The sequence below is a fragment of the Ursus americanus genome, chromosome 17, assembly GCF_024610735.1.
Source record: "Ursus americanus isolate L20-20 chromosome 17, mUrsAme1.1.p, whole genome shotgun sequence".
In the NCBI taxonomy this organism is placed as follows: Eukaryota; Metazoa; Chordata; class Mammalia; order Carnivora; family Ursidae; genus Ursus; species Ursus americanus.
In genome coordinates, this window is record NC_142143.1 from 16940644 (window position 1) to 16956515 (window position 15872).

At 48.1% G+C, this 15872-nt stretch overlaps 1 protein-coding gene across 4 annotated transcripts in view; it reads right to left on the reverse strand.

Moving 5' to 3' along the window:
• Positions 1–4949: 4949 nt before the first annotated feature.
• CHST11 (carbohydrate sulfotransferase 11) overlaps positions 4950–15872 on the reverse strand; it is a 259986-nt gene continuing 249063 nt past the window's right edge. For all 4 annotated transcript variants that reach the window (XM_087868800.1, XM_045780066.2, XM_045780064.2 and 1 more), the window contains exon 3: positions 4950–10064. In XM_087868800.1, coding sequence (XP_087724926.1) covers positions 9210–10064 — 855 coding nt within the window. In that variant the 3' untranslated portion in view covers positions 4950–9209. The remainder of the gene's footprint in view (positions 10065–15872) is intronic.

A 15872-nucleotide genomic window follows, 5' to 3' on the forward strand; every position in this document is an offset into this window, starting at 1 on the left:
CGAGCCCTGCATCGGGCTCCTCCGCCGGGAGCCTGCTTCTTCCTCTCCCACTCCCCCACTTCCCTCTCTCTCTGGCTGTGTCTCTCTCCGTCCAATAAACAAATAAAAAAAAAATCTAAGAAAAAGAAAAAAAAAAGAAAGGTCATTCATTCCACGGCCGCTCAAGCCAGGGTGCACCGGGCAGTGTGGCTACGCGAGCAGCTGCGAGAACAGGCTGTCTCCATCCTGACTGGCTGCCCTCGAAACCCGGTTTAGGGCTTAGGTTTGAAACCCAGGTTGGCTTGTTCTGTGCAGACCGTGAGACCGTGTGGCTTATGCGCTGCATTTCTGTGGACTCACAGCCGCCTCCGAGGCCCCCGGTTTGAATTTCACTTTTGCCATTGGCTTTTAGTTGAAGTCCAACCTTTAGGAATAGTTTGTCCGAATTTGCCGATAATTGGTCAAGCTGTTTTGACAAGATATGCAATAGACAAGTGTAAGATGATAGAAAAAACATATCCCGGTCCCTGCCCTGCACCCGGGGACAGAGCTCCGAAAACCCTTGCAATTCCCTGAGGGATCAGACACACAGAGCATCTGTTGTACTGTTTGGTCCTTAACCCGGTTCTTGACACGGAGCTCCCACATCACTTGGACTTCTCTGGGTGATAGCAGTGTTCTTTGCTCTACTGAGGTGACGCTTGGTGGGCTCTTGGACAGGGGCTGGTCACCAGAAAGACCAAGCCACAATTAGAAGCTTGGAATTTTCAGCCCCACCCCCTATTCTCCAGAGAGGGGAGAGGGGCTAGAAATGGAGTTATTGGTCGATCCTGCCTACCTGATGAAGCCTCCATAAAAATCCCCAAAGTAGGGGGTTCAGAGGGCTTCCGGGGTGGTGAACACTTGGAGGTGCTGGGAGAGTGGCGTGCCCAGCATGGGGCTCGTTTCCCCCTCCCCGTACCTTGCCCCATGCGTCTCTTCCATTCCGACGTGCGTCATTAGCCTTCAACACATTCTTTGATAAGAAACTGATCAGCAGTTAGGAAAGTGTTTCCCTGGTTCTGGGAGCCACTCCAAATTAGTCACCCCTGAGGAGGGAACTTCTCATTTACAGCCAATGGGTCAAAAGCCCAGGGGACAACCGGGCTGGTGACTGGCATCTGAGGTGGTGGAGGGGGGGGTGTTGGTGTAGTCTTGTAGGACTGAGCCCTTAACCTGTGGGATCTGACGCTACTTCCAGGTAGAGTGTGTCAGAATTGAATTGTAGGAGAGCCAGCTGGTGTTGCAGAGAATTGTTTTTTGTGGAGAAAATACGCCCCCGACCCCAGCTGGTGTCAGGAGGGTGGGGTGTGACTGCAGTGTGGGGGTAAAGGGGACACACAGGAGGGGAGCTAGTTTTTCCTATCTCAACAACATAGGCAGAAACTTAATAGATTGCCTAGTTGTCTGTGGCTATTTTAGTCTGAACTTGACCCTTTTTGTCTTCCAGCTCTTTCTTTGTCTCCTTAGTGTCTTTCAATTGTATTTAATTGTATTTTGTCACTTGGGCTAAAGTTTTCATCTCTTCCCAGGTCTGTCTGCTGGGCCCTCATCCCCCCCCCCCCCCCGTCTGCACTTCTCTCTGCCTCCTGGTTTGGCCCACCAGTGAGGCCAATGCCAATGGGCCAGGAGTCAACCAGACCTGGGCTTGAATTCTGGCTCTGCCACTGATTAGATGAGTGATTTAGCGGAAGTTGTTTCTTCTAATCTTCTGCTTCCTTATCTGCAAAAAAGGGTACAGGCATCTACCTTGCTGGTTGGTGTGAGGATGAAGTGGAAAGCACTGAACACGTTGCAATAAACTTTACGAGTTAATAAAAGTTAGCTGCTTTTATGGTCGACTTTCTTTACGAAGCTATGTATTTTTGGAAAAGACCGTATTAAGAGCAAACGTTTCCGAGCCACCTAGAGTTGAGTCTGTGCTCACTGTGTACAGAAGCTCGGCGTACAGCTGTCCCTCCTTTAGACAGAGCGCCTTCTTTCTCCCTTCATTTCTTCTTCAGGCATTTCCCCTTCATTCTGTTGCCAGTTTGCTTCCAGGCACAAAGTTGTTTCTGGCTTGATGTATCAGGTAAAGATCCCAGACTGGATGCAGCCATAAAAAAAAAAAATCTCTAGCTGGTGGCTGGTCGAAACCAACATGAACTTCAAGCCTGTGCTATTCTTCCATAAGGACACACTCTATTATTTTTTAAAACAAACACTGAAAATTAAAAAGCAGATTAATACAGAGGCTGGTTTTCACTGCAGTCTCTTGTATTTCAAATGAATGGGGTTTTGTAGGAATTTGGAGGCCGCATTTCCTGGGTGGACCATTTGGAACAGGAGTCCACACCTCGGTTCCCACCTTGAATCTGAGCTGTTCCTTTCCTGCATCTGCCTTTATCTTCGTACTTTCCTTTTTCCTTCTTTCTGTCCTTCCGTCTTCATCTTGTTCTAATGCTGTTCCCTCGGCATCCCTTCTTGAAGCCGTTGATACCTCTGTGGTAGCCTCTAACTGCCGATCAACCTCTTTGGCATAAAGAGCCACAGGGAAGGATTTGGGTAGATCATTCGAGAATGTCAAAGCTGGAAGGATACAGAGGTCATCTAACTTAAGGTTCTCAAACTGTGTTCCCTACAACCCGAGGGGTCCATGGAGGTCCACGGGAACTTTATGGGGGAACAGACGCTCAGGTGGTCCTCAGACTGTCCATCACAGCCTCTCTGCTTCATCTGGTGTACGTACCAGTGCTCGGCATACAAACAAAGGTAAGAGGCTCGTTTTTCCTTTTCATCGAAAACCACAGACCTAGCTCAATTCTGACATGTTACAGGTGGGGGGACTGAGGCCCCAACAGGAAGCAGTTACCTCCAGGTGACACACCACCGTTTGGTGGATGAAGGAGGGCTAGCAACCTCCACCGAGAGGAGTAATTCAGATATTGCCGTTTCCCCCCGTTTCAGAGAGGCGGCGTGTTTGCGAACAGTTCTCAGCCCGCTCTGTGTTTGGAGTCACGCTGTTTCCATCCTGATGGTTCTATCTAGGGCTGGTTGTGATGTGGGGAAGGTGTTGGTGCTGGGAGAGGATTGTAAAATGGGGGACAGGTTGTGTCTCACGTCAGTCTTGCTAGAATCTCCCTTATTGGCTCGTAGTGGAAACACTAGACCCAAGATGTCTAAACTCTCGGTGGTGAACGTAGACCAGACTCGTCTTCCCACTTCCTGTAAGTCCTCCAGGACCCAGGGGCCACAGCCATTGGCCGTAATGTGCCAGCAGGAGTGGGGGTACCAGCGGTGCAAAGCTCAGACTCCCCCTGCGAGGGGGATTGCCCCAGAGATTTGTGTTCCACTGAGCCCTCGGGGTCCTGCCCCCCAAATGTCTTCTTGGCCAATGGTTCCTAGTCTCTTTGGATGTTGTGACTTTTTGAGAAAATGTTTGAAAAGGCTTTGGGGGCTGCCATGGAATCGCCAATCTCTTTCTTACTTTCTTCTGTCAGTCGTTCAGTGTCTACTGTCATAAAAAGTCATGTGATCACCGGTTATGTCTCAAGGAAGGACACAGCTTGAGAAAGGGGGGCTCTTTCCAAGAAAGGCCACTTTGGCTTCGGGTACTAAGGATTTTTCCTGGTGCTACTGTTGTTGTTCACAACAGGAGGTGGGTCAACAGTGACCTCCCCTGAGCCCGGCTCAGACCGTCTAGGCCACAGGCTCCGTTTCTGTAGCTTCTGAAATGTCAGCCAGAGGGCACCACTGGCGCCATCAGAAATACCCATTAGCTGGCCACTGACGAGAGGGCATTGCAGCCTTACTCTGAGGATAAGTGAACACTGGGGCTGTTCTCAATCGGGCCTGCTTCCCAGTGACATTTTCCACTGTCCTGGATGAGACAGGGACAGGCCCTGACCAAGTGATGTCCACTTTACTACACTAAAAAATAGTGCATTGTCCATTAATTTTTTTAAAAAGATTTTATTTATTTATGTGACAGAGAGACAGCCACCGAGAGAGGGAACACAGCAGGGAAGTGGGAGAGGAAGAAGCAGGCTCCCAGCGGAGGAGCCCGATGTGGGACTCGATCCCAGAACGCCGGGTTCACGCCCTGAGCCAAAGGCAGACGCTTAACGACTGCGCTACCCAGGCGCCCCTGTCCATTAATTTAAGACAACTGAGCTCTGTGGTCTGGACCTTTCCCAACCAGAAGGGACCAGAGCAAGGACTGCAGTGACACCAGGCATGGGAGGGAGCCTGCCACTGGTGGGCAGACAGTTACAAACCCATGGCTGAAAATGGGATACATTTTTAAATCTAATCTTCTCATATGTAATGTTTGGATAACACAGTTAAAGAAATTAGAATAGAATAAACAACTTTGAATATGTTTCCTTTGACAGAATAGAAATACGTAAATCATTTCTAGCAATAAAGCTAAAAAACGTCCGTCAGGGGAGCAGCTATGGGGCATCTGAAAAGGACTGGGTCTGGAATTGGAAACAGGGGCCCGCGGGCAGGTCTGCAACTTCTGGATGGTGGACAGCTGCTTGGAGGCGTGTCGTTTAGTGGCCAGAGTGTGGGGTGCTGACGGCACATCAACCCCCGCTGGTGTACCGCGTCTGCCACCAAAACCATTTAACCTCTCAGAGACTGTTCCCTGATTTTTCCCAGGGGTGCTGGGACGACACGATCATGGTGGGCCTCCTCACGCATCACTCTACAGACTGTAGGCGAAGCAGGAAGGAAGAAAGCTCCCATTCATCCACCGAACAGGAAGGGTTCAGATCGGTGGTGGCCTTTACCACGGCCAAGACGGCCGATGGGGTCCGCTTCTGTTTCTCCCTCTCCACCCTTTGGTGCACACGAACGGGGCCCCCCACACGCTAAGGCACACAGCCCACCCAACCCGTACAGTCTTTTGTCAATGAGCCATGAACAAACCATACACAGAGAGAGGCTTCTTTTTTTTCTTCAATTTAATTGAAGTTACTTAGAAAAATAATCAGGCTTGAATGGCTTTTCCTGGAGGAAGGTTCATGAACATTTCACGCTTTTGTTGGCAATGTGGAATGCAGCTTTCTTGAACAGTACAGTAGGATACAGGGAGAGTTTTCTACAACAAGCCCTCTACTGCATACAAATATGTAAGAAAAAAAAAATCACACTCCACAAAGATGTTGTTATATGTGCATATACCATACTGAGCATGCTCATAGGAAAACAGTACGGGCAGCCCCTTCTGTACCCGACAAAGAGTAGCAAACCGAAATTCGCCTGTGAACAGCCAAGGGGCAAGCTGGTTATCGTGGGTCCTGTCGCCTGTTCATAGGGTCCAGTCAGCTGATGAGAAAAGGCTGGAAGAAATGCTGGTTGTAGGAAATTGGGGGAGCCATGAGGTCAGTCCTGCTGACATAGGAGTGGGCCAGGAAGGGATCCAGGTCACCGGGATTGCACAGAACGGGGCAGCTTAGATTGTATGTTGGTGTGCGTAGGGGACGGCCAGTCTGCGAGGGAGGTGGTCTGACACCATCCACCGGGGACTGAGTCCCTTGGCTTCTTGCCAGCTTCGAACAGGGACTTCCGAGTCATCACTACCTCAGCAGTGGTCCAGACCCCACCAGCTAAGTGAGCTAGTGACCCCCCCCCCCGCCCCGCCCCGGAACTTTCTACCAGCAGGAATTAGCCCCTTGTGCCTCCACACCTTTGCTACCGGGAGGGTGGAGCTCACCCGGCGGACAGGGAGGAAGGAAGGTTCCCTCCAAGACACCATAGGTCAACAGACTGCCTTTCTTCCCAGACCAGCTGGGGAGGCGGGGAGGGGGGGACACGTAGGGGAGCTCCAGAGAAGCTGCAGGAATTCAAACCCTGTGGCTAATATTCTAGAATCTTCCAACCAAAGGGATAGGTTAAGCAGGAATGTCCTCGTAAATACTACCCTAACTGTACCTGGTTTTGAAAACACAGCAGCACCTTTGAAAAGTGGCTTGGAGGTGGGACACCTGCCTGTACTTTTCTCCAGCGAAGCATGCAATGAAAAGCGTTTTCAAACAGTTTTCTTTAAAAAACAAACAACAAACAAACAAAAAAACCACACACAAGCTTTTGCTTCCCAGGCACATTTTTACCCATGGATTCTTTTACACCAAGGACACAGAATACTTCCTACATTCTGCGGAACAGTTGACTCAGTTTTTTGTTTTTTTTTTTTAAGTTTTTATGCCATTAGAAAATAAAATGTGAACACAAAACAAAACACGAAGAGAAAGTCCCTCATTGCAGAACTACACTGACGTCTTGTCCCCTGAAGGACAGTCTTTCTCGCTTGAAAGAAGACAGATCAAAGGCGGTACTCTGCACACCGCACGGGCGAGCTCACCCGACCCAACAAAGATGGTGGCGGCAACACAGAGCTTGGGAAATCTATGGGAATTTCCAATGGAAAACCAAAAGCACATGGTGGACAATTCCAAACTCTGGAATTGAAGAAGCACTCCTCAAGGGTTGAGCTCCCTCTGTGTGCATTGAGCAATGTAAGGCTTGAGGAGTAGGGAGACTACTTTGTGGCCTTATGTCCTCCCCCCCTCCTCTGTCCACACCACCCAAGACCATCCCCTGCTCCCTTCGGGAGGGATGGAATCATTGCCCAGGGTAGTATCCAGGATTAAAACCATTGCACTTAAGTAAAAGTTTAATTCATTTGATAAAGTACCTCTGTTATAAACCAGATAGGGATGGACTGGTACTGTTCTATTGTTTTGTTTTGGAGAAGGGTCAGGGAAGTCGTTTTATCCTTGGTGACCTCAGATATGCTAAATGGACCTAACCAAAGTATATTCTCTGGAACATCTCTGTGAGACCTGCAAAATAGAGTATCCTGGTCACATAAGTTCAGGAAATGCTACCAACTCAATGATGCGTTTAGGGGTTCATAACGCACAGCGTACATCCAAGGCTCTGAAAAGTCCTGTAGAAAGGAAAGTGACTTAACTTTGTTTCCCAAGGCTATTTGACCTCAAAATGCTTTTTTCTCTCTCTCTCTTTTTTTGCATCACACTACGCATCTCCTAGAACCTTTGTTCTGTGGCGCACATATCAGGAAATGCTGTCAATGTTTCATTAGCAGAAGCCCTATTTCTGAGGACAGCGTCCCCTGTCTGGAAACAGGGCCCAGACTCCCAATTCCAGGGACAGCTGAGGTCTGTCACTCTATTCAGTACAACCACGGCGTACATCTCTGTCCGTGGAGGGCACAGTCTCTGTGCCCTTCACAAAGGGGAGAGAGCTTGGAAGAACGTACAGAACATTTTATAAAAAGCTTTGGCCACCCTCTCCAGTGCACACCTCACTCACATTCAATACAATCATATTCTCAGTGAGATGTGGCAGCTGCTGCAGAGCTGGCTGTGAGCTTTACAATACACTGTTAATAGTTTCTGTGAATAAATTATTCATTTTTGTTTGTTTAGAATATTCTCACCCCTTTGCTATATACTGCACCAAAAATGAAACAAAAAGCAAAACTTACCCACACCCCATCCCACCCCACCCCCTATTATTAGAACTATAATTATTATATACAGGATCTGCTACCAACTCATTCACTAGTTGTAAGAGGGATGTGGCTCAAACTTCAACCGGGGCATCGAAATGGCTGGAAATGAGAAGCATGTGCAGATGGTAATTAGCAAGGAACAGGAAGTGGAATGTTTCCGACCTTCCGGAGGAAAGGGGGCACGGATTACAGTCGTGGAAGGCTTTCCTTGCTGCTCATGCGTGGTGCTCGCCAAGATGCTGTTGGTCTCAGCCTCTGGAGGACTTGGGAGGGGTACGCGCCTGCGTGTATACGGGTGGTCCAACCTCTGACCTTCACCAGGGGAGAAATGCCAGACCATTCCAAATCCCAAATGTAGGAGGCCTGCCACAGCTTCTCACTCTCGCACATGGCAAAGAAGAGAGAACATTTCCACGCGGAGGCGTGGGTGCTGGGCTAACGGGGCAGGAAGAGGCACTTGGCCAATGATCCCCTTCCCTCCCCCGAGCAGACATCGCTAATCGGTCACAGCCCCCTGCATGCTGTGCCTGGCGAATCTGGGGCTCAAAGGCAGACGCCGCCGATACGACGGAGTGGGCAACACGATGGGAAACACTTTTGTCTTCTCTTGTGTTGGGCGGTGAGCCTGGATTACTCACCAAGTTAAGTGGCCTGTTCTAAGTGTGTGGTTTTCAAACTTGGGCTAGAGAAAAACACAAGTTTGTAGGGGTCATGGACCTTCTGGGTGGTTCAAAATGGCCCAAACCCCATGAATATGAGAGGGTTTGCTAACTGTTGAGCTGGATACTGTGTCCACATAAAGCTTCTTGAGGGCTGAGACTACTGGTTTTGTTCGATGCTCTGTCCGCAGGGCCTACAATTCGGCCCGACACATAGTAGTTGCTCAATAAATACTTGACTGTAAAGCAAAGCCGCCTCACCCCCACAACCGGGACTGCCAGTTAAACATTGCTGTAGAAAAGCCTGTTCTATCAGACTGCTAATTCTGGTGAAAAAGGAAAACAAAAACAAAAACAAAAACGAAACTACAATCAGCTCTTCTCCTTGGGTTAAAAAAAAAAAAAAATTTTTTTTTTTTTTTTTTTTTTTTAGCACAAGGGACTCTTAGAATCTGTTTGGAATCAGTCCCTTGTAAAGGTGCCTTTTTCTATTTATTTCTCACGGATTTCCAAGAAGCGTGGCATCGACAGACATCACAATGGTTGTTACCACACAGTTAACTCGACGAGCGGTTAGGGAGGAGAATATTCATGCCCCGGAATGAGCTGTAGCAAGCACAGAACAAAAACACATTTCTTCTGCAAAGACATTAGAATCTTGCTGCCACAGAAAGAAATCTATACAGAGACCATGTTTAAATAAACTATAAATAATATTAATTAGAATTTATGGGATGCACAATTCATGGAATTCACCAGAGCACAAGGAAACCTTTGAGACAGTGTTGCAGGTATTCACGTCTACACAAAAGGACACCCATCCCATTCCCCTGCAAAGACAGCCGTCCTTCCCTACTAAGGATTTTAAATAATTCTCACCATGCTGCTCGCAGCATCATCCCCAAAGAAATATTACTTTACAAAATAACCCAATATCCATATAATTTCTTTTGACAAATAAAAATCTTAAATTAAAAAGCACGATCCTCGCCCTCTCCCCACCCCCTTTATTCCAATTTCAGGTAGCTTGGCACTGAGTAATTGAACATTAAAAAATCGAGTTTGTAGACTTCGTACAGCTGCGTTTGGTGCTCCGAGCTGATGTTCTGGAAGAACTCTGTGGTCATTTCGTCAGTAGTTCTCGTAGACTTGGCATAGGTGGGGAACTTCAGGTAGCTGCCCACGCCTGCCAGCCGCAGGACGTAGTTCGAGTCCTCCTCCAGCGTCTCGTACTTGCCCACGAGGTCGTAGTGGATGTGGCACGGGTGGCAGAGCGAGTGCACGGTCTGCCAGTGCTCGTTGAAGGGCTCCTCGCGCTGCGTGTGCGGGTCGATGAGATAGGCCACGAACTCCTCGAAGCGCACGTCGTCGCCCCTGCGCAGCGCCTCCTGCGTGGCGTTCTTGCGCTGCCGCCGGACGATCTTGGTGCCGTAGCGCTTGTGGAAGGACGTGTTGTACTTCTGCGTGAACTTGTTGCGGTAGGCCGACACCAGGCGCTCGAAGGGCTCGCGCACGAACAGGAACTTCAGGTAGCTCTTCAGGCGGTGGTTGATCTCGGGGATGCTGTACTGGTTGAGCGTCTTGAGGTTGGCCGACACGTGCGCCTCGCTGGCCGGGATCTCCATGGGGTCGCTGTACTTGCCCCGCCCGCTGAGCACCATCATGAGCCGCTTCCAGTTGGTGCACGCCACCTTGGGCACGTAGCAGTAGATGAGCTCATGGTCCTCGTCCACCACCAGGTGCTTCAGGTCGCTGGGCGTCAGCACCCGCCGCTTGCGGCTCAGGGCGCTGTTGGCGCGGCAGGTGTCTGTGACCTGGTCGCGCCTCATCTGGTGCAGGACGGCGGTGTTCGAGAGCTCCAGCTGCAGAGGGGACACAAGAGGAGACGCGCGTTCAGCACGGGCGCGGGAGGTGTGCCCTGGGGCCGCGCCCACAACCGCCTCGGCTGGCGCACGCGCTGGCACCGCCGGCCGACCCCCGAAAGGGCCGGGCTCCCTTCCTAGCTGTCCACCAGCTGCCTCCCCTCTTTCGGCCCTTTGTTCCACCATGGGTCCTTTGTGGAGTAATAGTAACGATCAACTCTGCCGCTAACGCAGCCCCCTCTACCAGCCTGGCGTTTTACTAGAGCTTCACGGACGCCGTGTTCCTTCTCTCTGGACAACCACCTAGAGACGAGGCTGATTGAACAGTATCAGGGCCCGCCGTGGCCGGGTAGCGTGCTGCCAGGCACTGGGGCGGGGGTCATACGAAATACGAGAAGGTAACTACCCTTATGGAGCTGACAGTCTAGCTGGAAAGAAAGAGGGAACCGAGGCGCAGAGAGGTTAAGTTACTAGCTTGAGATCACACAGCGAGTGAGCAAAGTTCAAACTCTGTTCAAACTCAGGTCCTCCTGGCACCAAGGCGGCCCACTTTGCACTCTACCCTGAGGTCCAGAACCCCCATGTTCCTGACTGAAGTGTGGGGAGTCTGGCATTTGATCGATCTACTTTGAAGCAAGGGACGCAATTTCTCTGCAAGGCTATCACTGTGAACGTCTGTTGCTTTGTGCTGCTTCTGCTGCTAGTGCCTTGATGTCCCTCTGGGAACCCACTTTCCTCCATTCCCAGCTCCTTTTCCCTCTTGAGCAGCTGCGTTGTGAGAATGGCAGCCTGGAGCTTGGGGACAGGGAGCAGGGCCACCATGCCAGGAGAGCTAGACTGGGAAGGAAGGGTACAAAGAAAGAGAAGACAGAGGGACGTCCTCCCAGTGACATCACCTGGTCCATACGTTGCTGAAACCAGACCCTTCAACTCCTGGGCTTTCGTTACATTAGTCAGTACGTTGGCTTTGGTGCATAAAGCAGTGAGTCTGGATTCCATTGTTCGGAACCCACGTATATGGGTGCTGGCATTTTCTCCCCTAGAGCTTTTCTTCTCTGCCCTAGTCATCCATTGATGTATCCCCTCAAACCTCTGTCCAGATCTCACAGTGTACAGGGCACTCAGCTCAGCACACCTGGGAGATAGAACATTTTCCTAAAGGGCTCACAGTCAAGGAGGCATCAGACCAGAGAGCTGGGGGCTCAAAAGGGCCCAAAGGGAAGATGTGTGTGCTCCTCTAAATTCTAGGAACAAAAGTTTCTCCTCAAAGGCCAGTCACTCCTCGTGGGAGCCAGTCCTCACAGTCCTGGAGTAGGACACAGAACGCCTCACTGCCCTGCTGTGCTAACAACCCTGTCATTGCTGCTTAATGCCATCCCTCCATCTACCCGCCCGAATGGGCAACGTGGCTCTACTTTTAAATATCAAAGACGGATATTAATTATGGTTAAAGCTGTAGGGAAACTGAGGTAGCCGAGCTATGGAATAGCCAGTCTGGGGCTGTAGAGGACATGGCGTCCTGGTGGTTTTCCTGCCCTGAGAACACAGACCCCGTCCGAGCACTTGTCTGTGACATCTCCATAGTCCTGCACCAGCCCACTTTTCAGTCCCGGTCCTGCTCCTCCCCCGTTCAGAACTAAAGGGAGCTCCAGGGAAATCAATGATTCACCCTTTGTTTTTTAATTAAAAAAACCCTTTTAATCCCAATATAGTGATCATACAGTGGTATATGAGTTTCAGATGTACAATATATTGATTCAGTGACTCTTTCCATGACTCAGGGCTCATCATAAGCGTTCTCTTAATCCCCTTCCCCTGTCTCACTCCCCACACCACCTCCTCTCTGGTGACCACCAGTTCCCTATATTTGAGAGTGTGTTTGCCTCTTTTTTTTCTTTGTTTTGTTTCTTAAATCCCACATATGGGTGAAATCATATGGTATTTATCTTTCTCTAATTTCTTTCACTTAGCATAATACCCTCTAGATCCAGCCGTGTTGTTGCAAATGGCAAGATTTCATCCTTGAAAACTTCCGGTGTGTGTGTGTATCACATCTTCTTTACCCCTCATCCATCTTTACACACTTAGGTGGCTTCCATGTCTTGGCTATTGTAAGTAATGCGGCAGTAAACACAGGGGAGCCTGTATCTTTCTGAATTAGCGTTTTCCTGTTCTTTGGGTAAACACCCTGCACTGCGATTCCTGGAGCCCATGCTAATTCTGTTTTTAATTTTTTGAGTAACTTCCCTACTGTTTTCCACAGTGGCTGCACCAGTTTGCATTCCGACCCACAGTGCACGAGGGTTCCTTTTTCTCCACACCCTCGCCAACACTTGTTGTTTCTTGTGATTTTAGCGATTGACAGGTGCGAGGTGATACGTCACGGTGGTTTTGATTTGTGTCCCCGATGGTGGGTGATGTTGAGCATCTTTTCAAGTGTCTGTTGGCCATCTGTGCGTCTTCTCTGGAGAAATGTCTGTTCATGTCTCCTGTCCACTTTTAAGTGGATGATTTGATTTTTTGGTGGTGTGTTGTAGAAATTCTTCATGTATTTTGGATATTAACCCCTTATCGGATATGTCATTTCCACATGTCTTCTCCCATTCAGTAGGTTGTCTTTTCGTTTTGTTGTTTCCTTTGCTGTACAAAGTTTTTTTTTTTCCCCCTCTAGTCCCCAAAATGTATTTTTGCATTTGTTTCCCTTGCCTCAGGAGACATATCTAGAAAAAAAGTTGCTATGGCTGATGTCAGAGAGATTACTGCCTGTGCTCCGTTCTAGGATTTTTATGGCTTCGGGTCTCATTTTGGTCTTTCATCCATTTTGAATTTATTTTTGTGTATGGTGGGAGAAAGTGGTCCCATTTCATTCTTTTGCTTGTAGTTGTCCAGTTTTCCCAACACTATTTGTTGAAGAGACCATCCTTCCCATTGCATATTCTGGCCTCCCTTGTCATAGACTAATTGAACAAATGATCGTGGGTTTATTTCTGGGCTATGTGTCTACTTTTGTGTCAGCTTTGATTACTACAGCTTGGTGGTGTATCTTGAAACCTGGGATTCTGATGCCTCCAGTTTTGTTCTTTTTCAAGATTGCTTTGGCTACTCAGGGTCTTTTGTGGTTCCATACACACTGTAGGATTATTGGTTCTAGTTCTGTGAAAAATTGTTATTTTGATAAGGATTGTATCGAATCTGTAGATTGCTTTGGGTAATATGGACATTTTAACAATATTTGTTCTAATCCATGAGCACGAAGTATCTTTCCAATTGTTTGTCATCCTCAATTTCTTTCACCAGTGCTTTGTAGTTTCTAGAGTATAGGTCTCTGACTTCTTTGGTTAGGTCTATTCCTAGATATTTTATTCTTTTGGGTGCAGTTTTAAGTGGGATTGTTTTCTTAATTTCTCTTTCTGCCACTTCATTATTGGTGTATAGAGATGCAACATATTTCTACATGAATATATTGATTTTGTATCCTAAAACTTTCCTGAATTCGTCTGTCAGTTCCAGTAGGTTTTTGGTGGAGTCTTAAGGGTTTTCTATAAATACTATCATGTCATCTGCAGAGACTGAAAGGTTTACTTCTTCTTTACTAATGTGGATACCTTTTATTTCCTTCCCTTGTCTGGCTGCTGGGGCTAACACTTCCAGTACTATATTGAATAAAAGTGGTGAGAATAGACATTCCTGTCTTGTTCCTGATCTTAGGGGAACAGCTCTTAGTTTTTCACAATTGAGTATGATGTTAGCTGTGGGTTTGTCATATATGGCCCTTATTATGTTGAGATATGTTCCTTCTAAACCTACTTTGTTGAGGTTTTCTTTTCTTTTTTTTTTAATCAATGGATGCTGTACTTTGTCAAATGCTTTTTCTGCATCTATGGAAATGATCATATATGGTTCTTAACCTTTCTATTAAATTGATGTGATGTTTCATGTTGATTGGTTTGCAAGTATTGAACCATCCTTGCATCCCAGAAATAAATCCCACTTGATTGTGGTGAATGATTTTTTTTTTTAAAATGTATTGTTGGATTTGGTTTGTTAGTATGTTGTTGAGGATTTTTGAATCTGTGTTCATCAGAGATACTGGCCTGTGGTTCTCTCTCTCTTTTTTGGTGTCTTTATCCGGTTTTGGTTCAAAGAATCCCCTTTAACATTTCTAGTAAGGCTGGTTTAGTGGTGATGAATTCCTTTAACTTTTGTTTGGGAAACTCTTTATCTCTCCCTCTATTCTGATGATAACCTTGATGGGTAAAGTATCATGCCACTCTCTTCTGGCCTGCAAAGTTCCTGCTGAAAAAAAATCAGCCTTATGGGGTTTTCCTTCTCTGTAACTTTCTCTTCTTTTGCTGCTTTTAACGTGCTCTCTTTATCACTACCTTTTGCCATTTTAAATTACTGTGTGTATTGGTGTGGGGACCTCCTTGGGTTGATTTTGTTGGGGGGGGGGAGGTGTCTCTGTGTTTCTTGGATCTGGATATCTTTTTCCTTCCCCAGATTAGGGAAGTTTTCAGCTACTATTTCTTCAGATAATTAATTTTTCTGACCCCTTTTCTTCCTCTTCTGGGACTCCTATAATGCAGATGTTATTATGCTGGACTGTGTCACTGAGTTCCCTTAACCCATTCTTTCTATTATTCTTTTCTCTTTCTCCTGTTCAGTTGATTGCTTTCCACTACTCTGTCCTTCTGCCTCCTCTAGCCTATTCCCTCTAGTGTATTGTTAATCGTAGTCATTGTGGTCTTCATTTTCTCTTTGTTGAGGGTCTGAGATCCTCCCCTCTTTTCTCAAGTCCAGTGAGTTTCTTTACGACCATTACTTTAAGTTCTCTACCAGCCATATGGCTTATCTCCATTTTGTTTAGCTCTCTTGCTGGGATTTTTGTCCTGTTCTTTCATTTGGGACACATTCCTCTGTCTCCTCATTTTGTCTAACTCTTTGTGGCTGTTTCTATGGATTAGGAAAGTCTCCTGCTCTTGAAAGGAGTGGCCTTCAGAAGAAGAGGCCCTGTAGTGCTCTGCAGTGCAATGCTTCCTGTTCAGCAGAACCTGGCCCTTCAGGGGCGTCTCCTGTGTGTACTGCACCTGCCTTACTGTTGTTGCTGACCCGCTTTTCCTCCAGTGCATGAATCTGTAATGGTTCTCTTGACCTGTTGTGGGCAGGGTTTGGTCCCTGTGGTGTTAGTGGGTGAGTCTGGGGCTACCTTGGGCTTGAGTTGGGTAGACCAGGCATTGACCAGAATTGCAGCAGCACCAAACTGCAGGGACTCTCCTTGTGTTGTCCCTTGAGAAGCTTTCGTTGGTGGGCAAGGCCTGTGGACCAGGGTTGTGCCCAGCCCATTGCTGGGGCTGCAGTCAGACTGGCATGTGTGGTTCTCATCTCCTCTCCCCAGGGAAGGAGGCACTTTGGAGTGATGCTGGTCCCCGTCGGGGCTGCTTGCACACTGCTAGGCTTATGGCAGCACTTTGGATGGACTCCTGCAGATGCTGGGGTAGACGGGACAGGCCGGCAGGAGAACATGGGGCTGGGGCACTGTTAGCAAGCTACGTGGAGAGTGTTCATGCTATGCTGGTTCCTGCAGGTGTCCATGCATCTAAGCCAGGGGGCAGGGAGGGAAATAGTGCCCGCCAGCTCTTTTGTTTTTGGAGAAGTCTCCTAAAGATCCCTGCCTCTCCAGAACACACTCTGAGATTAGTAAACCTACTGCCTTCCTGTATACCCCAGCTGCTGGTCCTGTGCTATATCTCAGCAGGGCTGTGTGTGTGTTATATGTCTCTTTAAGGGGGTTGGGGGGCTCAGTTTCCT